This window comes from Xiphophorus couchianus, chromosome 3 (genome assembly GCF_001444195.1).
Source record: "Xiphophorus couchianus chromosome 3, X_couchianus-1.0, whole genome shotgun sequence".
In the NCBI taxonomy this organism is placed as follows: domain Eukaryota; kingdom Metazoa; phylum Chordata; class Actinopteri; order Cyprinodontiformes; family Poeciliidae; genus Xiphophorus; species Xiphophorus couchianus.
Genome location: NC_040230.1, coordinates 14,369,037 through 14,396,057, shown reverse-complemented (window position 1 = coordinate 14,396,057; position 27,021 = coordinate 14,369,037). Strand labels below are relative to the sequence as shown.

The 27,021-nt window shown below is 38.1% G+C and overlaps 1 protein-coding gene across 1 annotated transcript in view; it reads left to right on the top strand.

Annotated features, from left to right (window-relative positions):
* Positions 1-25,012, top strand: part of LOC114141144 (CUGBP Elav-like family member 3) — a 31,381-nt gene extending 6,369 nt beyond the window's left edge. Inside the window, exons 5-16 of the mRNA XM_028011603.1 lie at positions 15,233-15,281; positions 15,685-15,813; positions 15,921-16,000; positions 16,848-17,003; positions 17,381-17,525; positions 18,597-18,743; positions 18,832-18,897; positions 19,974-20,078; positions 20,200-20,343; positions 20,535-20,698; positions 20,978-21,076; positions 23,973-25,012. Coding sequence (XP_027867404.1) covers positions 15,233-15,281; positions 15,685-15,813; positions 15,921-16,000; positions 16,848-17,003; positions 17,381-17,525; positions 18,597-18,743; positions 18,832-18,897; positions 19,974-20,078; positions 20,200-20,343; positions 20,535-20,662 — 1,149 coding nt within the window. The 3' untranslated portion in view covers positions 20,663-20,698; positions 20,978-21,076; positions 23,973-25,012. The remainder of the gene's footprint in view (positions 1-15,232; positions 15,282-15,684; positions 15,814-15,920; positions 16,001-16,847; positions 17,004-17,380; positions 17,526-18,596; positions 18,744-18,831; positions 18,898-19,973; positions 20,079-20,199; positions 20,344-20,534; positions 20,699-20,977; positions 21,077-23,972) is intronic.
* The last annotated feature ends 2,009 nt before the right edge of the window (positions 25,013-27,021 follow it).

Genomic DNA, 27,021 nt, shown 5'->3' with positions numbered 1-27,021 from the left:
ATTCAGTTATTTACATTCTGTTTGGCCTTACTGTTTCGGCTCAGAGTGTGACATTTCTTTTAAAGCTAGATTTGTATATAGACGCACCTTTCAGAGATTTGTGACCTATTTACGATTTCCATCTTTTGTGCTTCCTCTACCTCCATTCTGAAACATGAATAATGCTAAATGATGACTCTAAAATGATACTAAAATTACGAGCTTCTTCCATTAGTAAAAGCACTTACACTGAAGAGTGGTATTAGTTCAACCTTGTTGTGCTTGAATATGATTATTCCTCTTAAGAAACCGATAATCATACGAGTCCAATCATTCGCTTTTTGTTTGTACATCCTTTCTTTGAGACAGATTTGAATTCTGTTTACCTTAACCTATTCTGAGGTTTTATTCTGCTTTAAGTTTCCACCAAATCTGTCTTTTTTTTCTTCTTCCTTGTTCTCCTTGGCTCCACCTGCCCGCCTCTGTTGCTTTCTCTGACAGGATTTGGAAATGACTTTCACTTTCTTTCACACTTCTGGACATTGTCCTATTCTTTTCTTTTCCTGTGACATGCCTTTCCTTTACTGTCCCCCAACCCTCAATATCCTTTGCCTCATTCCATTATATCTCCTTTTTCTTCTCTCAAATCCCCTCTGTCCCATGTTCAGCTCCTCCCCTCCTGTCTTCCAGTCTCCGTGCAGCAGTAGGATATTACAGGATGTTCTCCCTACTTCCCCCAATCCATTCATTTCATGGTACTCCTACTCATGTCCCTCCCCTATCCACCTCTTTTCCCTTCCCCGCTGTCTTCTGCTCATATTTTTCCTCTCGCTGCACACTCGCAGTTTCTGCTCAGATTCTCATTTCACAGTCATTTATGGTAATCCTTCTTTAGTCGTCCTCTCTACACCAGTCTTGCTCAGTATTTCTCCTCTCCTCTCCTCTCCCCCACAGTTCGTCTAGCCCTCATCTCATTTCCCTTCCTCTTGATTAGTTGACCCCTTTGACCGTTTCCATCTCCTCCCCCTTTCTGCTCGTCCTCCCCTGCTCTGTTTGTACGGCTCTTAGATGAGTTTCCTGCAAACTTTTCTCCATTTCCAGATTCAGCTTAAATCTGTGCAACATCAGGCTCATCAGGAATGTTTAATGGAAGAGAAGCATCCCTCCTGTATAGATGTGTTTTTGTCTTGTACAGTAATCACAAAGCAATTAAAAGGTGCTTGATACAATGTTTTCCAGTTTACCTATGTAAATTAAATAATGTACAACAGTTAAAGCAATGCATATGGAAACAAAAGAGGAATGCTCTGTCTCAGATTTCCTCGCCAGCCTCTGCATAGCAGGAGATTTTCCGATTGGAAACTGCAAAAAAATACAGAGGGATTGAGAGTGAGATGAACAGATGGCCTTATCAGGGAGTCCTGTGCCTTTTGTTTAGCTTGGACTCAGAAGGAGGAAAGAGGAAGCACATCATGGGAAGAGCAACAGTTACACAATATTTGTTAAAGTACAAGAAATTAATATAAGTTTTTAAATGAAGTTACATTGTAGGTTGCAGATGTTTGGTTAGAAGTGGTCCAGAGTTTTCCTCTGGGAGGTGTTTACATAAGCTCACGAAAAGCCATTGGCATTAATACTGGAGGCATAAAAGTTACTCCCAGGAATGTTTCTTTGGCTTAACATGTTGATGTTTAATTTAAAACCAATAGTACATTGCCAGCGGCTCATCAAATCTCCCTAAAAGGAATGAGACATTATTATTATTATTATGTGTGGCAATTGGTTGTTTATAAAGTGTAATAGCATTTTCTGTCCGAAAATCACAAGTGTACACATGGAAAGTTGTCTAAGAGCTACTTGAACCGTGAACATTTGGAACTAACACTGTGTTTTTACGAAAGTGGTCTCATATCCACTGTTGAGTATGGGGATGGATCTGTGATGCTGTGGGTTTGTCTCTTTCCGAAGGCCCTAGAAACCTTGAGTTGTCAGTGGTTAAAAGCTATGTCTGGTTCAGGGCTTCAACTAACAATTATGAAAGTTCTAGATTATTCTATCAACTATTCTGACGATTAATCGATTAATTAGATTTTTTTTTAATTGGCACATTCTGGAGATTTTTCATTTATTTTTTTGTTATACAATATTAGAAATGCATTAAGAGATGCAAATAAACTAATAATTTTAAAAATATATATATATATTATTGGTTGAAAGGCAATAACTCCGAATTCGTTTCGTGAATGCTTGATCATTTGTAACAAAAAATTCAAGGGCAGACAAAAAAACCTTGTAACTTCAACATGCTCAACCCTTTCTGCTTTACTTTACATCAATATGGTGTAGGGCTTATGTATTGACAATTTTTTGGATTAACTCATTAATAATGGAATAACTAAAAGTGCGTTATACATTTTTTTTCTTTATAAAGAATTTGAACTGAGTGAAGTTCTAGGTTGAACACATTTACAAACAAAGGTGTTTTTTATCTTAAATACAAAATGTATATATTATACAGTTTTGGCTTCATTACTGCTCTAAATATGTTGTTCTGCCCTAGTCTGATTTTTGCACACTGTTAGTTTGAGGAGTTGCTGGCAATATGCAAGGTCAGAGGTCAAGGTTTGGTGGAGGGGTGGGGTGTGTTGCAGAGGCTGCTGTCAGAGCAGTAAAGCATTCCTTCCAGGCGATCATGACATCCGCTGTAAATATAAGGTCCTCTGCTGCAGTGCATTAGACAGAACGGCAGCCACTGCTTTTCTGTTCTGTTTTACGTTTCTAAAACAGAACATAAAAGTGTCTTAATTTGTCTTTAAAAGGATTTTATATATTTACTCCTGTCAAAGACAGTCCAGAGCATTGAGGCATGAGATCTGTATATATGCAAAGCTGGTAGAAACAGGCTCAGCAAAGTAAATGAGGCCAAATGTGCCGTGTTTACTCAGAGGCACTGAAAACAGTAGGAATCTCCTTCAGTTTCTCAGTTTTGTTCCACCTTGTGTTGGCCTGTCACTTAAAATCCAGATATAACTGCACATTGAAGTTTGTGGTGGTAATTTTACAAAAAGTCAATATTCATAAAACCAATTTATGAATATTTTTTGCAAGGCCATTTGCTCACTTTGTCAAAAATATGTGTTTAACCACATTTGTCATCATTCAAATGGTTTCTGAATACAGTATTGATCCATAAGAGACTCCTTATATCTCTTTCAATCCATCTATCCCTCTTTTCTTTCCTCCCTCCTGTCCTGGTTAGGTTTTAACCTCATATTTCCCTACACTCTTTATCCCTCCATCCCTCCATGGCTTACTGTTGCTGTATTTCCCCACATATCTTTCCTCTTATCTGTTCTTTTGTTCTCTGCTGTTGATATCTCTCTTTCCCCATTTAATCTGCAGCCTCTTTGTGTTTATCTCTGCCTTCATCTTCTGTGCTACTTCACATACGACTGTTTCTACACACACACGCACACGCCTACACGCTTATACACAGCGACACACACACACACATCTGTTTAATCACACTGGCATCCGCAGATCTGAGTGTAGGTGAAATTAAAGTGTGATAAGCAGCTTACCAGGTGTGTGTTGTCATGCTTTACTGCTCTCCAGGCAGCATTTTGCTCCCTGTCTTTTGATTAGAGCCAAAACAGCGCATACACACACACCACACACATGGAAATACACACCTTGTGTTTCCCATGACATTCTTGGTGCTTCTAAATGATTAAAAAGGTAGCAGTGCCAAAAGACAAGCAGTTAGCAATAAGAGATACAGCAGAGGATCAATACTCTTATTAAAAAATAATAATAGTTTGTAGTTTTTTCATATTGATTGAACACATACAGCCCTGATGGCGTGCTGGAGCTGATAAATTGAATTACCGTAGTCTCACGGTTACAGCTGTAAACATGACGGGAGCTGTTTTATTCTCCCTTTATTGAGCTCGTGTTCTCTCCGAAGGAGGACGCATGAATTTATGGATGTCCCTGGCCAAAAAGGCCGAACGTTTTATGCATGCATCATGAACGGGGGCAGAAACGGCAGCTCAGAATTACTGTTGCTCCTTCTTTCACTTCTGTTACATCACTTTGCACAGACAGTGGGATAAAATGTAATTACAAGCTGTAGCGCTTAGTATTGGTGTACTTTCTGTGCTCTAAGCCTGCGACAATAGGTGGCATGTTTGCATGTGTCCATCATCACGTATGTGTGATAAATGTTTATCAGATCCGCTTAGGGTTTGTTCGTGTGGTGTGTGATCAGTGTTTGAGTTTCTACGTGGAATCTGAGAAGCCTGCCAGACAACCTCCCTGTGGGGCAAAGCTATGATGAGCAATTATCCACTAGGGCGAGTTTGTAGGCTAATTTTGCATATTTATGTGGTCAGCAACACTGTTTACTATTCCCCTTCGCTGCTTACTGCTGCATTTTCAATTTAGAGCAGACCCCAGTTTTCTTTCTCTCTTTCCCTCTCTCTGTCTTTATATTCTCTCCATCTCTTCTTCCACTGCCTCTATCTCTCTCCTTCTGATGGGGTTTGTGATGTGTATCGCTCCCCCCATCCCTCAGGCTGCTTCTCTATTTTTATCCTCACTGTGTGTGGGACGGGATGGCAGTAAAGGGACAGGTGTAGATTTGGCTCTGTGTGTGTGCGTGTGGGGGTGTGCAGGCGTGGGGGGGGGGGCGTGTGTGTGTGTGAAAGAAAGTAGACAGGGGGAGGAGTCGTACCGAGGGGGGTTTGAAGTGCCGAGGGTATTTGTTTTAAGGCAAATGTCTGTTTGCCTGCGATCGGGCTTAAATAGCAATGTGGACGTGCTTTCTATCAATCTTTTGTTTGAGGATATGCAGAACTCTATCACATTTTCTTACAAATATACACTTCAATTTTTATTATTGGGAATTTAGGTAATAAACCAGTACAAAGTAGCACATAAATGTCAAATGGAATTTAAAGGATACATGGTTTACGAATACAATTCTTCACTGGAGTTGGGCATTTATGGTATCGCTTATCATTTATCGTAATACATTTCTTATCATAAGAAGTTTGAATTATGGTTACGATAATTTCCAAGTTATGGTGTTTAAAAAACAAAATACAAGATATAACTCAAAGTATTTGTCTTTTATTAACCCTTTCCATTTTACAATTAAAAAGGCCACTAACATTCACTGCATTGTTAAAAAGCTGATTTAGACACAGCCATCCAATAAATTTGGCTAAATACAGGAAGCATTTTCAAAGAAAACATGAGGCATGTCCCGATTTTTTGCTATAAATACATTTAAAAAAATGTATACCAAGAAAGTTAAAACCTACTAACGTAAGAATGTAGGACTTTCTATATCTTTTTTCAGTTAAGCAAATGTTAAAGGCACCTTTATTACTTTGCATTGACTTTGTTTGATCAATTAAAGTATTGTGAGATTAATTTATTGTTGAGCAGGAAAATAAAAATTCTTCATGAAAAAAAATGCACTTCTTACAAAACACAAAAAATTTTGGTCACTGCTAAATACTTTCAACCTGACAATTTTAGATAAACCCAGTAGAGCTGCAGCTGTGGTTCCGCGTAGTAATTCTTTAAGAGGCCTGAATTTAATTGCATGCCACACTTTTCAGATTTTCATTTGTTACAAACATTTGAAAACCTTATATTACATTCCTTCCATTCTGAAATTAGGTGCCACTTTGTGTTCGTCTGTCACATAAAATCCTATTAGCATACATTGAATGTTGGGGGTTCATCATGACAAAATGTGATATGGATGGTTTAGCAGAACACTGTACGTGTGTGGGTCCATATGTGGGTACATTTATGCATGCAACATGCGGAGAGAAAAAGCGCCTGCCTCATATTTCACCACAAAATTGAGGCAGAATCTAATCATAGCCTCATAAAAGCCTGACCCTGGAGAGAGCCTGCCTCTTTAAGGCCTCTGACACACGCACACACCCGCTTGCAGATCAAGGTCAGTGATTATACCAGAAAATGGTCCAAATGAGCCAGCAAATAAGAAAACAGAAACACACACCTATAGGACAATGTAAGCGATTAGCTGATTTGATAATTATGTTTGTTTGGACACATGACTAGCAGGTTGCCCTGAATGTTCTCTGCCAAAACTGTGTGTCTCATAAACCGAGCTCTAAAGTAGCCTTAAACTGAACTGTGTCCATTTCCAACACCATCTGTTTTACAAATGCAGCCAGCTTCTGCAGGCTCTGTTTTCCATGTACACACAGAGAAAAAAAATGCTGCTCAGTTGCAATTAACGTTAATCATTTTGTTTTATTTTTGACGCTTTGTGGAATAGTGAAAACACAGAGAGCGTAGTTTGTGTCTTTCAGATGTTGGATTTGGTTGTGTAAAATAACAAATATCTCACACAGAGCTACTGCTGAAAGTGAAAATCAGCCTCCTTTATCTGTGCATTTTTTTATGTTTATGAGGAACTAAATTAACATTAGTAAACTCGACCAGTACACTCTCTTTGATATTTGCATAGAGATGAGGCTTTGATCACTAGGCATAGGCTGGTATGAGGTTCTCAAAATAAAACAACCTTAAGGTTTCATCTAATCAGAAAACCATTCACACAGAAATTGGTGTAAATTTTTTTTGTTCAGAACAGAAGAGCAATAATCATTCCAACCAATGATGATGATTGATATTGTTAGCATTTGACTGAGATACATAGTCATTAGATAAACTTAGCATGCACTCTGCTTTTTATTCAATAAAAAAAGTAAACCAAGATGATATTCTGCTTTCTGTTCAAGCAATCATCTGCATAAAAAACATACTGCATCCTGCTCGGCAACTGTAGTCCTAAGAAATATGACAATTCATTTGGAAATTTAATGAAATTGAACAATTTTATTTGGAAAAATTTAAGTTTTCCAAAATTATTTCTTTTTATTTTTAAATTAAAAAAATTTTTTTAATTATTTTGTTGGGTTTTTTATAAACGCCACTCTTTCAGTTTTCTCAACCAAAAGTATTTCTGAACAACCACCACTCTCTTTCTTATAAGGCGTAGTAGACTCTTTTTTTTTTTTTAATCAGCTGACCAGCAGGACACAGCAACATGTGGGGAGGGGCAGTTCTGTTTTATTCTAATTGCTGATTACGAGTATAAACTTTACCACTTTCTCAGAAAAATCTCAAAGATAATGTCCATGGTATAAACCGTCTTCAGGTTATATGGCCCATATTTCATTGTGTGGACATATAGAACAGATCCATACGAGGCGCCTGAATGAATGTGTGAATTTGCATGAATGAAATGGGGACTAGGAGACGTAGAGGAGGGCCCTGAAGAGGTTCTTTATGAATAGGGACGTACAGACAGGGAGGGGGCAGGGTGAGACGAGGGCGGAGTAGAGGAGGTCGGGGCAGAAAGAAGGAGGAAACGGGACAAAAGTTTTCAGTAATGAGTGTGGAGGAAGGGACAGGTGGGTGGTGCAATAGAAGAAAGGCTTTTCTCTGAATGCTGGAAGGGGTGGGAGGGAGTCAGGCGGACTTCTGTCAATTTAAAGAGAGACATCTGTCAAAGGGGAGTGTATGCCTACAAGTCTGAGTGTGTGTGTGATTAGGTAGAGAAATGGGATGCCAGGACTGTATCTGCACCTGGGATGTGACTCTTATCAAACCATAACTGGCTGTCTAAACACTGAGCTCTTTCACCCTGACCACAGAGAAATGAAGCATTTTACAAACTCATTAAACTTGTTAGGACTTCCCCTGCTTGGATGATTAGTAACCATCCAGTTTTTCCATGTAATATTTCTCATTGTATTGACTGTCTTATAATTTTTTTAGATTGATTAAGAGCAGTAATAAACTCTCATATATATTTCATGATGGGGTGTGGAAAAGTATTTGTTTTTCAGATGTTATTATTTACCCCATTTTATAAAAACTGTATCCATTTTGATTCCATCTTGCAAATATCACATTTGCCATTAAATTAATAAGAAACTTTGTATTTATTCCTAAAATTTTACTTGATTTTTTTTGTCTACTTTTAATGCCTACTTAAGCAAGAAGGCATTTATCCTGTAATCTGATATGATTAGGGAAGAAAATGGCACAATGTAATATATAAAAGTTTTCTGTCCACTTGAGGTTGCACTGATCTCATTTTATGACACAAATACATATTTCTATGTACCCATTCATGAAATGTTAGAGTTAAAAACCAGTGTGTTTAAATGTGACCATGTAAGAGCATAAATCCATGCGGATATCAGTCTTTTATTTTCTGGATTCCCGCCTACACCATAACTATCCGAGCTTTCATAAATGTGTCAGGCTCCGGATTGAACGTAATCTCAGTGAATGTGAGATTTCTGCAGCCATGAATCTGTATGGCTTTGAACGGCCTTTTTAATTCACCAGCTCATTTCCCAAAGGACTTACACTCCCGAAAATAGAAAGAAGGTCCAAGTGCATAGGTCTAACAGTTATCCGCTATAGTGCTGTTGGATTATGTTGAACTAAATCCACAGGATCAAATTTCAGTGAGTGCTCCGCTGCTGCATGCTGAATGTTCTCGTTGGGCTTGACAAAAACAACGTAATATTCTGTGGATCAACACGGTGGCTAGCGCTGCTTTATGCATGGTTTGATGTTATTATTGTGCAGGCAAATGAGGAGAAAAACACAGTGAGAGGAAAGGGAATATGTTGCTGCTCCAGCAGAGAGACTGGTGAAGGGTTTCTGCCAGATAACTTACTGAAAGGAAGAGATGGAGGGCAGACCTCTCAGGTGTGAAGAAAGGAATTAGAGACAGTAGAAGGGGGAGGGGGACAGGGCACCAGGAGCCTGTATTATGGTTGCAGACCTGCGTCACTAGGCAACGGAGTCGAGCCAGATGCCAGGTTTCTAGGAAACCTGAGGGATGCAAAGCCTAACGTGGTTCTAAATAGTGGATGATAGCATGGAGGGGTGGAGCTGTGCTTCTGTTCCACCTTAACGCTCACTCCCTGTTTCTCACATTTTAATGTTTTCTTGTCGCTCTAAATGAGAGGGACAAATTCAGTTTGATCATCATAACAGGATATTACATAAATATTGTTTTCTTACTGTACAGACATGTTAACTTTTCATAGAGTTTGACTCGCGCAGTGCAAACTATGACCCTGTCTATATTTTATATAGTGTCCAGTTCTGGTAGTTGTTGTATGTTATATACTTGTTTTGTTGGATGAAGTAGGGATCTTCAAATTGAAATATGTGTGATTGGATCTAAAGGTCTTTATAGCTAAATATGATTTGGACAAATTGTAGTGTGTGTTGCGATAAAATCTTTTTGTAATTTGGAGCTATATACCTTCAGGTCTGTGCTAAATGGTTTTGTTTTCTGATGAACATTTTAAGCCCATTAAAGCCAGAATATTCAGCGATTACTGTGAAACAAAAATAATATATTTGCAGTGTCACAACAGTCCTTTTTTTTTCTTTCTACAAATATAGAAAAATGGCTGCAAATACGTGCACACACAGTTTCTTTATCCTTATGTTGTTTCCTCTAAAGTTTATATATTTATACTTTGTTTGTACCCTGTGAACTCCTAAAAACCAAAGGCAAATTCTTTCTTTGTGCTCAAAATGTCAGCCAATAAAGCTGATCCTGATTCTACAGAAATAAACTGGATTGAAATCAGTTACATGAAACATATGATTTTTTTTAGCTGAAATCAATATACTTGTATATTATTCAATAATTCTGCAGTTATTGAATAATTTTGATTAAAATGCTGATTGTGTGCTTGAGCTGCTAATTATTTGGTTCTGCTACAGCTGTAAGTGTACAGACGCAGTCTAAATAAAAGCTGCATTTATGTCTCAAGATATGCTGGATTCAAACTGTTATGGATCGTTTCTCAGCATAGCTGGGTAATAAATGTAACTGATATAGGGAAGAAGCCTTTTTGATTAGGGGAATATTTTAGTTTTGAAGCACTTATATATATTTTTGTGGGCCTCTGTTTGTAATTAAGGATAAACTTAAAAACGGTCAATTTTTTTAGTTTTTTCTCTTAGTTTTATCATCATTGCAACACGCTATTGGTGAGTTTCTAAGAATAATTAGACAAACATTGAAGATTTAAAAAAGAGATGTTCCAGGAAAAGAAAGCTGAGATACTGCCGTCAAAAGCAGAATATGGAGGATTATGAATCTCGATGCGGAGAGCAAGGAGTCAAGGAGAGGCAGAAATAATGCGAGATTGTGGAGTGGGGATAAAAATAGTTTTCATTCCTTGGGCATTTTGGAAAATGGACTTCTGAAATTGTTAGGTTGAAGCGTCCCGAGGGAGAATAAAAGGGGAATGAGGAGGTGTGAACATATGCGTTTACAGAGGATTCAAGAGAGCATTTCACATGGATGCATACTCGCATGAATGCATGTTGTCTTGTTGTTTTTTTAAGTGTTGAATGAATAATTTCTTCCTGTTGTGCAGAAATACTTTTGATGGCAAAAGAGAAGCAAATACAAAATGAAGCTGTAGCTTTGATTTATGTCTGTACAGTTTCTTTCTCCTACCACTTCCCCCCTCATCACAGTGGATGGTTTGTTCCACTGATTTTGCGTGGGTGGGGGAGGGGGCAAAATACGATTTGATTGGATAATCCAAGGATTTAATATCCTCTAATCCTGGTACAATCCTCTCCGCATTACTGCAGGGAGTAAGATTAACTGTAAGTGTGTAGTATGTGTTTGTTTCAGTGTGAGCAAAAGGTCGGGTGCTGTGAGACACTGGAAAGGCGTACCGTAAAACTGTTTCGGGGTGTGTGTGTGTGTGTGTGTGTGTTTGTGTTTGCATCGATAAGTGACATGCACTGTGTGTCTATTGTATTTCTGTTGTCACCACAGTGTGTAAATGGGCTTGTGTTTGCATGCAGGCTTTGGTCAGAAGTGCATGAGTGGAAGCCGGGCTTTCACTGAGTGTGTGTGTGCTCATGCAGCATCACATATATGCCCTCATGCATCGCCTCACATGCAAGTTCACTTTCCTCAGAGGCACAGGAACTTGGAAAGCTTCTTAGTATGCAGCAGGATAGGTCAAACTGCACTCCGGCGCGAGTCCTGGCTCCTCTTTACATGTACACGTTTGCAGATGGCTGCTGTTAATTAAGTCTTATTTGGAACGTGAGTAATTAGAGGATAATTTGACATGAAAGGAGTGTGCGGCTGTTCTTGTGTAAAGGAGAGAGACAAAGACAAACTGGAGTACAGTTTGACTGCCTAACCAGACTCAAGGGAATTTTAATCAGCACAGTATAGATTTGCCACATACTTATTTCCATATCTGGCCTCTGACACCTTCTTCATTATTCTCTTCAATGTACATTTCTTTCTTCTCTAACATTTTTACTCAGACTTGGTGCTCATATTCCTGGTTTTCATGCTAGTATCCAGAGAGTAAATTCATTTTAGAGACAATTTAGAAGGCAGTACAAAGCCACTAAAGCATCCTCTGGCACCAATTCTTTGTTTACCCAAAGAGCACAGCAGTCGCCCTTGGCAACCAGCATCCTTGTTTACCTACTCAGTGTGCCGTCATACAATTGCCATGACAACAAGCTGGTTGCCATGCGAATTTTCCGATCTCATTGTGATGTCTCTGAAGAGGCAGTCTGCACGTCTCACCTGCTGCTTCTCTTCATGTCTTTAGTTTCTCCTGCTCATTTTTTTCAAGCAAGTTAATCACTGAAACGCATATTATATACTTAAGATTGTAATGTCACAACGCTCATATACAGAACCTTGCAAAAGTATTAATTCCCCCCACTCAACCCTTAAGCAATTTGTCATGTTACAACCACACACTTCAGTGTATTTTGTTGGGAATTTCTGTGATAAACCTGCACAACGTTGCACATAATAGTGAAGTGGGAAAATAAATATACACTGCTTTCAGAATGTTTTGCAAGTAAAAATTTGAAAAATGTGGCTTGCATTGAAATTCAGCTTTCTTTTATACTGTCAGTAAAATCCAGTATAATCAATTGCCTTCAAAAATCACCAACTTAGTAAATGGAGCCCACTTGTGTATAATTTAATTTTAGTTGTAATCTAATTTTTCTGTGAATTTCTCTGAGGTTTGTTAGGGGACATTCAGAAACAAACACCAACAGGAAGGACAGGGAGGGAGTTGTGGAGAAGGTTGAAGCAGAGTTGATTAGAAAGCCGTATCTCAATGTTTGATGGTGGCAGAATTATGCTGTGGGAATGTTTTTTAGGAAAGGGGATCTGCATATCTGTGTATATACACTAATCAGTACGCTGTGATTCCACTGGAAGTGGCGGGGGTTTTCTGTTTAGCCCATTTTATGTGCACAAGGACAAGGCTTAATGGAGGAAGAAATTGAAGAGGTGATGGATTGATCCAAGGTTAGAGAGAAGGTAGGTGGACACAAATCTTGCAACTATCAGGCCTCTCTACAAAGGAAGCCCAAATCAATGTACAAGACAGGACTGATCAATGAGCAGATGGATGGCAACTTGGATGGACAGCAATAACATTAGGACCAGAATAGGATGAATGGATGAATTTCTCCAGTAAAGGTGCTAGAGTTAAAAAAATATATATCTATGATTCACTCCTAATTTGTGAGTGTGTCTTATGAAGAGATGTGAGGAGGTGTGTTTTCATCTGCGTGCGATGATGTCGTGGCATGTGTGTGTGTGTGTGCGTGCGGTGGGCGTGTGTGTGTGTGTGGGATGGCCTTGCCCTAGATCGATAGTTTTGTGGTGACAGCTAAGAGCTGATTAATCAAATGCGTGGATCTGTCTTTCTCTGCTCTGCCCTCTCCTCAATTACCAGCATCATTACATTGCCTTAACACCCCACTGGGACGCCGAGCCATTCTTCCTCCTTCTCATCCCTTCCCTCTACATCTTCCGTCCTTTTCTTCCAGTCCACACATTCGCTCAAACTCCAGCAAGATTTATAAGAATTCAAATAAAAAGAAGTTAGGTCATCCCTCCAGGAGAGTCGACTCCACAGTTCTTTGTTGAGTCCTGTCTCTCCTCCGCTCCTCCTCCAGATCTACCTCGTTTCTTCCTCGTTCCATGTCTCTCCTCTTTTTGCCACCATCATTCTGCAGCTCTGCTCCTCCAGCCCATCCCTCTTTCCCCTACCTATGACTAAGCACTGTGTGTGCAGAGTTTTGGGGGGTTTTTGTAGGTTTTTTTCTGTCTTTTTGTTTGTGTTAGCCAAAGGTACAGACGATATGAATGGGAGGGATGTTTGCAACATGGGTTTGGGATAATGCATCAGCACTCTTGGCAGGGGATCTTGGTAGTCGTGAGATTTTTTTAGACAGAGCGAGTCACGACTGAATCACGCCCCGTCCGCCTGCCTGCTCCTCTTTCTCTTTCTATTCTTTTTGAATCCTCTCTCAGGGGCAGGCTCTGCTTTCATCCCTCCACTCTCAGCCTTTCGCTTTCGCACTTTCCATGTAATACTTTTTTTTTCCATTTACTCCCCGGGGTTCCTTTTAGCCTTCCACCTGCCCTTTCTAGCGGTCGATGTGAGTTGGGGTCCCCCAGGCTTCTCCCTCTGAGTTGTTTTTTTTTCTATCCTTTTATTTTCAGTTGACTGTGCCCGTTCCCTTTACACACTTGTCATTTCACTGAACAACATTATCTCCCCCTCTCTCCCACGCCTGCACCGTCTCATTTCTCCTCTTGCCTGTGTCTCTGCCTTCTCTTGTACCTCATCTAATCCCTACTTTTTAGGTAATCCAGATCAGCTTGCCTGCATTCTTAATCTCGCCACTTCTCAATCCCCCGGTCTGTGAGTGTGTGTATGTGGGACAAATCAAAGACTGTTTATGTTTGAGTCTTGAAGCAAATGTCACCTGCTAACTAGAGAAGCACCAGTTCAGTTGGCCAATTGACCTATTTTCTCTTGATCCAAAGATCAAATACTGGAAAAAAATGTTTCTAAGGTAATTTATTAAACATATCAAAACTAATAACTCCCACCATTTTCAATCCAGATGAGTATCACCGAACAGCATCTACTTCAAAGCACCCTTTTTACTTGAATAAAAGCCACATAAAGGTCAGGAATATATTTTTGATGCATAAATGAGGATAATCTTGTTACAATTCTTAAAATGAAAAAATGCTTTCTTTCTGAATTAGAGTTGTCAGGTCAATCCAGAAAGAAAACTGGGAATCTATGTCGGTCATGAAAAGGTTAATTCCTACTTAACTATCCATAATCTTGATACTTGAGTAACAAAAACACATGAATAGACCCTGACTGCTGTCATTACCTTAATTAGATTTTTTCTTTTTTAAAAATGAAAGAATTATTTTAAACTTCTGAAAATGTTCATTAGGGTTGATATTTTACGGTAGTTTTTTTTTTTATCTCACCTAAAAATCATCTGAGAACAGGTTTTCTTAAAAAAAAATACAAATTTCTTAAAGAATATATCTCTATAGACTGCATTTTTACTGAGGTTGAAATTATGTCATTAAAAAAATTGGATTTGGATGTTTTCTTTTCTTTGATAAGGTCGGACTAGTAATTGGCAGATCAAATAGTAAAAACACATTTTTCTTAGTAATTAAATGCATCAAGAAGAAGAACCCCCTCTGTTTAAAACTAATCAACTAATAGCATGTCTTCTGAAGGAGTTTAATGAATAAAAAACAGATGAAAGTTAGTGACATAAGTGGAAATAGTCTTGTAATTCCTACATTTCCTGTTAGATTTAAAATGACTGACTTTATTCAAGAACATATAACAGAGTTTTTTCTGATTGATGTGTTTTTATAAAAGTTTAAATCACAGCTATGCAGGTCAGATTCAAAATAGACTGGAAATCAGTATTGGTGAAGAAAAGCTTTTAGAGTGCATCTCTACTCCTAACCTAACTATGGTACACAAATGACTTTAAAAAATTGGTCTGCCCTATCTTTTGTAATATTAAGGCACATCATTTCATTTTAAATTTAAGTCTGATGCTTAAGGTCTCAAGTTTTGCCTCTGTTGATAGTTTTCAAGATGTTCCTAATTTAGTGACAACTTTTTTGAATATTTAACTTCTCACCAAAAACCTACCATCATGAATCAATCATTGGAGGAAATTTATTGATTAAAGGATAGCATACATCTCACCAGACAGTTAAATATCTTTTGTGGAGTTGAATTGAGTGTGACTGAAAGGCATTTAATGTTGACCTGTTTGCTGATGTTTTCTTTTGTCACTTTAGATGAATCGGCCGATCCAAGTTAAACCAGCTGACAGTGAAGGCCGAGGAGGTGAGTCGTCTTTCTCCTTTTTGTGAAGACATTTTCAAAATGTCTTCCCAATCTATAAACTCAGCCATCTCAATGAGTCTGTTGTATATTTTATTTTTTGTCAGTTTTGAGGTGAGTTTAAAATATTAACCTCAGATAATCTTTAATAGATGTTAGAAGGTTTCATGCTGGGCAGGATTTTACTAAATACCCGTACTTTTACACAGACATTCACACTAGCGCCTCACTTTTCCAATTACCAGTCTCAGTGGTCAACACTGCTCCCTGGTGGACGAAAATAATATATTTCCCTCTATAGTTTCAACCTTCATGTTATAAGAAGATATGTTACCAGTTTGGGGGTAAATAAATTGATTTTATGTCTTTTTGTTTTCCTTTCTCCTGCACATCCCTGGTGTCTCAGAGGACAGGAAGTTGTTTGTGGGCATGCTGGGAAAGCAGCAGAGTGATGAGGATGTCAGAAGGCTGTTTGAGCCCTTTGGCAGCATAGAGGAGTGCACTGTTTTGAGAGGACCAGATGGCACAAGCAAAGGTAAATTGCATAAGGTTGAACTGCTCAAGAAAAATACAGTACAAACAACTTTATTTGCTGTAGCATTGATTACTAATCTGATAACTGTGTTTGTTTTTGTTGTGCAGGGTGCGCCTTTGTGAAATTCCAGGGTCATGCCGAAGCCCAAGCTGCAATCAGCAGCCTGCATGGGAGCCGCACAATGCCTGTAAGCTCCATGCATACGATGACTAATGATTTAAAAACATAAAGACATTCAACATTCATATCTAAACGATTAATTTGAGTAAAGGTTTGGATTCTGTCCTTGAAAAAGTTTTAATACCCTTTTAAAATGTTGATACATTAAACTTTGTTGTATTTTACGTATTTTTAAGTGACACATTTATTGAAAGCAGCACATAATTGTGATCTGGATGAATTTCCACAGATTAGATTGATTTTACAGAAAATGCAATGGCAATTGCCATTGCAATTACAGCTGCAACTCTTTATGAGGAATGTCTCAATTAGCTTTGCACAGCTGGAAACAAAATGTTTTTCTTTACAAAGTAACTCAAACTCAGTCAGGGTGGATGGAAATAATCTGTAAATCAAGCCACAGATACCCATAACAAGTTTTTACCTTCAGTTGGCGTGTACTTGCTGAAGAAATATCACAACAGCATGATGTTGCCACCACCATGTTTCACAGAGGGGAATTTTATCCCTGACCTCTCTGGTGGGAGGCGTTCATAGAACAGCTGCGTTTAAACTGAGATAAAATTATATACATAGAGACTATTTTCTAAGTGAAAACAATAGGTTTTTATATAGCAATTTAGAATAAAAAGGGCTGGTACCATATACTTGGTACATTTTCCACATTTTTATTTGTAAATATTCTTGAGCACCATGTGAGAACCATGATGTTTACTTCAGTGTTACATCAGCCACCACAAGTTAATCTGTCACATAAAATTCACTACAACACACTGAAATTTTCAGTGGTCCAATGAGAAAATGTGAATGAATACTTTTAGAGAGCACTGTAAACTGTATCTCTCCGTATACAGGGAGCGTCGTCCAGTCTGGTGGTAAAGTTTGCTGACACGGAGAAGGAGCGGGGGCTGAGGAGGATGCAGCAGGTGGCCTCCCAACTCGGCATCTTCAGCCCCATGACCCTCAACTTTCCTGCCTACAATGCCTACACGCAGGCGGTCAACGCACAGGCAAGCACAGACACACAAAAGCCAACTGTACGGCTCTCACATTTGCTACACACCAAGTTTGCAAGGGCAGTGCTGTGCTTATGAAAGGATGTAATAAGTTTGAAGAGGCTATCAGTGGTCTAATTGGAGCTAATGTTATTACATAGACAACAGAACATACGTCATCTGGCATTAGCCTTCCCGCAACACACAACCATTAACCCACTGACTTGGGACATAATGGCCTTGTAATTAGATCTCTATTCATCTGTTCCTCCATCACTCCCTCTCCTTGGCCCTTCCTCCCATTTTTCATCTTCTTTTCTCTCTCTTTCTCTTTTTCCCATATCAATTTAACCCCCTTGCTCTCCTCCATCCTCTTTCTCCCTCGTCTACAGCTTGTCCAACAGCAGGCCCTGGTTGCCCAGTCAGCGTACTTGTCTCCTGTCGCAACAGTTGCTGCTGTACAGATGCAGCAGATGGCGGCACTCAATGCCAATGGAATCATCGCAACACCCATTACACCTATCACACCGTCCTCGGGTAATTCTCCTCATGCACACTCTTCATACTCCATAAATACCTGAAATTAAGGTTGAGAGGCTGCAGTTTGTTTTTATTAAGCCAAACTATAAAGAAACATTTAGATTATGGATTGGAGGGTGTGAACTCTTCACCCTATTACAAGGAAAGTCAGTGTTGCTGCATGTAAAGATTTAAAGTCTCAAATCTTTCCATCTTGCAGAGGTTCAGCAGAATTGAAATCCTTGAAAATTCTTGAATTTCAGCTAGGTGTTTTGAAGGTTTGGAAAGTGCTTGATTTTAAATTTCTTGAAAGTGCTTTATACTTAAACTTCACAATTTTGTAGTAAAGTTGCTTGATTCAAAGCATAAATTTGTAAAATTACATTTACAGATGAAATCAGATATTTTTATAGACCTAATAACAAGATAATTTTTTTCTCACTGTCTGAAGATAAATCGGATGAAATTTCTCTTGTCTAGACATTTTTATAAATTATTTCTATTTGCTAAAAGCCAGAAAACTTAGCGAGAACATTTTTTAGAGATTTTGTTTTTACTTTGTATATTGTGTTTAAGCATTTAATTTAAGCAGGAAGGTCATTTACCTTGACACAATTTTTGATTGTTTTAATGTAACAAGTATTTATTATTCCTTATATCTCAATGATTTATTTATCATCTTGTATTTTATACACTGAACAAAGTTAGTGAAATTGAGGGATTTTTTTTGTTAAATTTGTGTTTTGGGCTCAGATCAGTCAGGTGCAAAATGCGTGAGAGACATTTTAAAACATACAATTTTGCTATATTCTAGTTTACCTTGTCTCTGCTGTAGAATATTGAATACCATCACATTATTAATAACAGTGATAAATGATAGATAATAGTGAATTAAAACATCATTTTTTTTGTTCAGTTGTATTGTTTTTATCTCCAAAGTGTGGTGTTGGAAAGTTTGGAAACTTGAAAATGCTTGAAATGAAATGAATTTTGCTATGGGAAAAGTGGACAAACCCTGTAAATATCAAAACATTGTACATGTTCTTCTTAACTAGGAAGTAATTGTTCTGGTGTAATCTATATCTGCAGGTACAAACACTCCACCAACTATCGCAGCAACACCTGTGTCAGCTATCCCGCCAGCATTAGGAGTGAATGGTTACAGCACCGTGCCAGCTCCCACCAATGGACAGCAAACAGAAACACTGTACACTAATGGAGTTCACCCATACCAAGGTAGCTTAATAAAGGAAGAGTATAGAACTGTAGATTATCATGTTAGTTGGATTCTTAATCTCTGCTGCTCTTATTGTTTTTACTCCAGCCCAGAGTCCAGCTGCAGCTTTGGACCCTCTTCAGCAAGCCTACGCAGGCATGCAGCACTACACAGGTTTGCATTAGCATAGATTTGTAAAATTCTTTCTCAAAGCACTTTATAAAGGGATAACGGCCAATTACACACAATCCAATTAATTAATTCAACCCAATTGATCCCAAATTCATTATTTCAGGTCAGTTTACCTCAAAGTCTTTGCATTCAAACTGAACCATCCTAATTCAATTCTTTTTATAGCAGCTCTTTTCATTCAGTTTGGTTAATTCCTTATTTATTTCATTCAATCAGATTGAGTCCAAATTCATCTCATTCAATACAGTTTAGGGCTGAGTGGTAAATCGATTTGATAATTGATTTTGCCGACAGGACAAACAATCATGCATGCTCACACTCATACCTAAGGTTCAAGTTTAGAAACACCAATTAACCAATTATAAATGCATATTTTTGGACTGTGGGAAGAAACCAATAACCTGGAGAGATGCATGGATGTGTTGTTTCCAGGTACTCTGACTCAAAATGGGTTTATTGGTTATCCTAAATTGCCTTTTTGTATGACTGTGTTCATGTATGAGTGCTTCTCCTGTCCTATCTGTATTGCCCTGTGATGAACAGAGAAAACCCATCCTATCGCCCAGTAACCACTGGAGATGGGCACCAACTCCTGTGACCTTACAAGGATAAGCATGTGTAGACAATGGATGGATGGATATTACACATACATTTGGGAATCTAGTCATGCACATGTAGTAATGTACCCATCTGCTCAAAGCGATGGTTCATACAGGAGATTAAATGAAGAACATTCAAGCAATGTCTCCTTAGTCTGGCTGTCAAGGGTGAAACATCTTCAAGGGTAATTGATTTTATGATTTATCTGAGTTCACAAAGACTCGGTTTATAGATGATGTTTATAACCAGGGATTGCAGCGATGATGCAATGTGTGCAAACCAGATTGGGATCAACAGTGTCTTTGTTCTGTAGACTTGCTCCGCTCTGTAGTTAATAGATTTCACCTTCAACAGGGAACCCCTCAGTTCAAAGGAAATGTCTCTATTGGGCACTCTCATGTTGCCACCTGTTGTTATTACCCAATAAGACGTTAATGCCCCCGTCTCTCTTCCAATAGCGGCGTATCCTGCTGCCTACGGATTGGTTGGGCAGCCGTTTCCCCAGCAGCCGACACTGGTTGCTCAGCAACACCAGCAGCCCCAGCAACAGCAGCAAAGAGAAGGTGATGTGACTTCCTGTCTTACTGGGGCCACACCCCTTTTGATAGTGAGCGTGTTTAGGGTTGTTTTCTGAAAGCGTGGGGTAATTTATGAGTCTTCGTTCTATGTGTGTGTCTGTGTCAGGTCCAGAAGGGTGTAACATCTTCATCTACCACCTGCCACAGGAGTTCAGTGACTCTGAGATGCTGCAGATGTTCCTGCCCTTTGGCAATGTCATATCGGCTAAAGTGTTCGTGGACCGAGCTACCAACCAGAGCAAATGTTTTGGTGAGACACACACAGGGTGGGGGAGCAGGGAGGGAAGGGGGAGAGCATGTTTACTAGAGCGAGGGAAGGACAAGTGAAAAAAACACAAAGGATGGCCTTCTGGAGGATAAGATACTGTCAATGTCTGCATCTAAACTAAGGTGAGAGAAAATAATAGATCTACCATGAATGTTATTTATCTCTTTTTTTAGGATTTGTGAGTTTTGACAACCCTGCCAGCGCTCAGGCTGCTATCCAGGCGATGAATGGCTTTCAGATTGGCATGAAAAGACTCAAAGTGCAGCTCAAAAGGCCCAAAGATGCCAACCGCCCATACTGAGTGACAGCGGAGAGAAGAACGAACAAATACGGAGAGGTGAGGTGGTGGTGAGGCGATAAAAGGTGAAATAAGATGACCTGCAGTATACTTCAGGAACAGAATAATGACAGTAAAAAGCTAACTGTTGATACATTTTTAAAAGGAAAAAAGCTTGACATTGCAGTAAATTTGCATTGGGTTACTCCTGAAAGCACCCTGTGTCAAGAAACGTGAAAATAATGAGATATTGTTTTCCTTTTTTTATTTTCTTTCACAATCTTATTTCTTCCCTGCTGTTTTGATCTTTTCCCGAAACGGCAACTTACCTCACCCAAGATCCTCCCGTCCAATCATATTTCACGAGGACCCCATCGCTATGGCAATGGTTGCCTAGTGACCGATAAAGCCCTGATCCCCCCTTCCTCTCGCATTGTTGTAAGTTGATTGGTTGGCCTGTGTTTGGGTTGCTGTGGCGATTTTATTGCCTGTGTTGGTTCTGTCACCTCGAGCAACCAGCCATGCGTTGACCTGCATGTCCTGTTGCTGTAGTGATCACAGACTGTGTTTGGTGCATTGTGACTTTATTTTGTATTGACCTGTGCACATACTGATCAATAACTATCTATAGCCAGGACTGCACTCAACTGATTCAACTGATCTGATTGGATATTTGATACACTTAATCACTTTATAGTAATCTATCTGAGAAATTCTGTAGCAAAGCTTGTTATTTTTTTTGCAGCTTTGTTTTTGATCAGTTTCTGTAGTGTTCTGTTTGGTGTCATTATTATTATTTGAACAAATGGTTTGGGTAAAATAGTGAGCGTGGACATCTATGTGTGCATATGTTTCTGTGTTACACTGTTAGCGTGTAATGCAGGACTGAATAATCTTCGTTGCATTGCCTTCTGCATTGAGGTGTCCATAGTTTTCCATAACAAACTGGTGGAGACGAGCACAGCAACAACACAGGGAACAAGAATTATGCTTTGATGGGGGAAAAATACATGTATTAGGATGTTGCAACATAAAATGGCAGGCCGTGATGGACAAGAGGACATGACATGTTTATGGTATGCAAAACTCCAAAATGTGGCTGCAAACTGATCCAACGCATGGGATATATATAAACAAGAAGAATTAGATCAAGTTATCTTTTTGATGGCTGTAGCGCTCTGTTTTCATGGGCGAGCATGCATTTTGTTGAGCTGTACTCTGATAGGCTGAGTTCATAATCTTGGATTGTGACTTTTTTACACTGTGATGCTGCACTTTAGTTTTCTTACTCCTCCATTTTTCTCTGAGACTTCTTTACATCTTTTATCACTGCTCCTGCTCTTTTTCTGTCTCTCTTATCTTCTTCTTCTCCACATTTTTCTCTCCTTCAAGTGTTGATCTGCTTCTTTCATCTCAACCTCCTTATACTATTCCTTCTGACTTGTGTTTTGGGGTGAAGGGTATGATGGTGTCATGGTGGAAGAACAAGTGCCTCTTGCTCATTGGAGAACAGCCTTCAAATATAGGAATTCTGGGAGAGTTTTTTTAAAATTTATTTAAGACTTAAAAACTTCAACATGGCTGCTGTCAGATCAAAGTGTGGAGGCATCAAAAGGATTTTCACTTTTATTTTTTTAAAACTTTGTGTAATATGCTATGCCTTGCAAAAGTAACCACACACTCAGACATCTTACACAATTTACTACATTGCAACCCAAAACACAATGTAGTGTTTACTTATGAAGAGGAAGGGAAACAAAACATAGTTTCTAAAAAAAAATCTTTACAAATAAAAATGTTAAAAGTGGGACTTTCAATTTGTTTTACCCCTAAAACAAAGTCCAGTGCAACCCGATGCTTTGTTCCAATTAGTTAATTGAGTCCACCTGTCTGTGATTTAATTCTCCTTTAAATCCAGATGTTCTGTGGAGAGAATGTTTTAATCCATGATCTAAAAATTGCATAGCTGCAATGGTTAAAACTAACACTGGTATGGTTTGTAAAAAAGAAACTAACACTGTACATCATCCTAAGCAATCACTAGGACAGCGTCATGCCTTAGCAGGGGCAAGGAAGCTGGTCAGTGTTTATTGGAAGATGGATGAAGCTAATTAAAGGTCAATCCTGGGGGAAAAAACAGATAAAGGCAACAAAAGACTTGAGACTTGGCAAATGCAGTCCAAGTTATGATGGTTTAAATCAGTTCCTATTCATGTGTTTGACTGACCAAACAAAGTCCAGACCTAGTGCAAATCTGGTGGAGACATACAGTACTTCTAAATTATTGCAGAGTATGGCTTATGTCTAATGTATACAAGTATAAATATAGCGATGCTCACCACACTTTTTCAAATGTTTTTTTATGAAAAATAACACAAATGTTCACTATTTGGTGCTGATCTGCCACATGACATCCTAGTAAAAAAATAAGGTTTGTGGCTGTAACGTCAGAAAATGTGACAATCAAATTAATCAAACTAAATTTTCTTTGTACAATTAAATAACAAGGCAGTTCAAAGTGTTTTAATACATGAAAACTCAAAAATCAACAATTGAAACATTACATTTTACCAAGTGCTGTCATTACCTATCAAAGCATTGGTTAGTATTTCACTTATGAAGGAACTCAGTGTTTCGACTGTTTTACAATGTTCCGTGGGTGTTAGTATTTTTGCAAGGCATTATATATTTAATGATTTAAAGGCTTCTATAAATGAATATATAGACAATGAAAATAATTAAAGCATTAAAACCTGCAGTTAGAGCATTTTTCTAATTATATTGTCACCCAGAATTTCTATACTGCTAATGCCAGAGAGTGATGCATGTTGTTGGTAGTGTTTGCTTGCCATGATCCGGGGCACCTAAGTGCAGCAGATGCTGAAAACACATAAATGCGAGTTCCCAGAGTTTCAAGAGCGCACACACACACATGCTTTCCTTAGAGACACACAGTTGAGGTCATACTAGGATGCATACCAGTAACTTACTGTAATTAAGTGCATGATCTGACCAGACACGGTATGTGTATATGTAAAAGCACCGTGATTTACTACTGTTGACATCTGCCAATGATGCTCTGAGACTGAAATTTTAAAAAGCTAGGAGCGTCCAAAGGTACAAAGGGGAGCAGCAAGTTTGTCTGTAGCTCCAGTGATTCCCAGACAGGAGTCTTGTTGGATGGATGGGGCATGTTTGACAAAATGTGAAGCTCAGAAACCCACGCAGAGCTCCAGTTTTCCTACAAATTTTAACAAAATCTTTAATTTTTTTTTCTCTATTCCTCTCTTCTCATTCATTTACCACTCCCTCTACCCTCCAACTCCTCTCACAGGCGACCTCTCAGAGTCCAACTGAAGGTGAAGTCCCAGGGTTCATTGTGCTTTCAGACTGTCTTCTACCTGTGAGCGTCTGCAGAGAGCTGCCACACAAACACACACTGACGTACACAGAGATACCCTTAATTGTGAACCTCAAAGCTGAAATGTATATAAAATGCACAAGACAAACACATGCCTGCTGACACTCACTCACACAGTTAACACAAATTAGGTATCCGTACAGCCAGAAGCTTGGTTTGACCAGTCTGTATGGAAAAGGGTATTTAGTACAACTAAGAGAACTCAGACCACATGAGTAGGAAAGGCACTGATAAAAAAAAAACAATGATATATCACTTCAATAGACTTTAACATGTCTATTCCATGTCTATTACGTGATAAATATAGAGGGATTGTTGTTTCATAATAAAAAAGAAAGAAAATACAAAAAAAGACGGCTAAATGAGTAGGTTAGAAAGACTTTGGAAAGGATCCTTATGAGCTGTATATAGTTTAGTTTACAAAGAGCAGCATTTAAAAAAAACAAGAAAACATGCAAAAAAGAATAATACTTTAGATAAAACACTGAACAGAACACTACAACATAACTATTATTATCATTATTATTCTTATTAATACAACTAGTAACATCATCATTCTTCATGAGAAAGCTATTACATTCCAAATTGTAAAATGGGGAAATCACAAACCTATTTTAAATTTCTACTTAGATTTTAGGTGAAACACAGGGGAGGGTGCGGGGTTGCACTTTTATTCGGGAGGTTTTAATAATTGAGCTATTTTTTATTTATTTATTTACTAATTTAACAATTATTTTGTTTATCGGGAGAAAATGTTTGAGTGGCAATGCAATATTTTGGTTTTAGGATTTTCTAGAGAAATACTTTTGAGAGCCTGTTTCTGTCAGACTCTTACAATCGAGTAATTATAATGTATCTATTAACTATTACAGCAATTATATTTATTTCTTATTTATTGAATCCTGTTTTTTGATCCACTCTTTTTAAGTTTAAATAAAAGGTATCATACTAAATGGCCTGCTGTCATTCGTGTCTTGTTTGTGTTTTTGGCAAAATCATGGGGGGAAATTTTTCAACTGTAGGTGACGTTTGTGACCAGAAGGGGGCGTATCTGGAGTGCACTAATTAAGAGGTTTGCATCTAATCTTCTGAACTCATTTATAACAAACTGTTTATCAGCAAAATTACACACTGCACTTGCTTTGTCTCTGAGAACACTATTGAAGTTGATTACCCAGTAGTTTCTAACCAAGATATAAACTACTGTTTATTTCTCTGGATAAGCTTATCTCAGTCTGCCGCAGTTTAAAAAACAAAGACCTGAATAACAGGGTGCAAGCCAAATGATGTTATTATAACTGAAAGCTGCAGATGAATTAAGTTGCATCATCCCAGTGCACACAATTTTTAATCTATTTTTGATGCATATGTTTAGGAAGATATAAACACTGCAAAAAGAATAAAAGATCTCTGAATCAATGGGACACTGGAATAAGACCAGTTGTAGTCTGCAAGGAAAGCATTTTCTCAATTCATACCATCAATGATCAGTTCATATTTACAGCTGTGTGCCAAGTCCGAAGTAGAAATCAAACAAGAATGACTGTTTTATCTGTTTCCTTGTAAAAACAGAAAAGAAATAACAGCATAATACAACAATCTAAGGAACATCAAGCTGCTCAGATATGATGCAACAGCAGCTTAACGTAGCTTGTCCTTCTGAACATAATGTGTCTATCTGGGAAAGCTGTTTTACAAGCTGCAGGGTATGTAGACCTTATGTCACTGTGCACTTTGAACAACCCTTCATGTGCTTCAATTTTAGGTCACAGGGAAAAGAGCTTTAGCTGGTAAAAGGAGCAGCTAAAGCTGAAATGTTCTTGATCTGTAATGGCAAACATTTAAATGGGTGTCACAGCATAATTCTGTAATATCACTGAAATAAAAGTGGACTTGAATGAAATGGAAAAGGGAAAAACTGGTTATTGAAAATAAATGTTATTTATGACGTAATCAAATCAATTTCTAACTTATTTCATCCTCTGTTGGTCATGTTTGAAGTAGTTAGTAAAACAAACAAACTTGAAAACAAAACAAAAAGAGGAAACAGTTTTGTGTATGTGTATGCATATATATATATATTTAGGTGTGGCATGAACAAAACTGAAGGTCCTAAGGAATTATTAAAGGAATGTTTAATGAATTGATACAAATTCATTGACTTTTAATATATATATATATATATATATATATATATATATATATATTTTAACTATGTCTGCTTATTTAACTGTAAATGTTCCTTCTTTGAGCAATTTTGCTCAAGGAAGTGTGTTGTCTGACACACTTCTGCCAACAAAATTCATTGTATTGATTTGTTCAAACCATGACAATAAATAACGTTCTTTACCTAGAAATTGCAAAAACATTTCACGTTATGCTACTTATGAAAAGCAAAAAAAAATGGCATATTTTTAATTATTTTCTAATCAAATAAGCTCATTTAAAAGATGAATAAGGAAATGTTTTATGATAGCAATAGCATATAAAATGTTTTATTTAAACAATAAAATCAACCACTTTATTTAAAATAAAATACAAGCAAGACTTTGAATCTTTCAACTGATGGCGATATACACTGCCTGGCCAAAAAAAAAGTCGCCACCTGGATTTAACTAAGCAAATACTGTAGGTACAAGCCTCCTATTGGATAAGTACTGCATAGGCGATTATCTTTCAGCTGGCAATAAGTTATTTAACCCCAGCTGATGCAATGAGTAACTCCTCATTTCTTAAACAACCATGGCAAAAGACACATCCTGTGGTCGTGGAAAAGACGTTAGTCTGTTTAAGAAGGGTCAAATCATTGGCATGCATCAAGCAGAGAAAACATCTAAGGAGATTGCAGAAACTACTAGAATTGGGTTAAGAACTGTCCAACGCATCATTAAAAACTGGAAGGATGGTGGGGAACCATCGTTTTCCAGGAAGAAATGTGGTCGGAAAAAAATCCTGAATGATC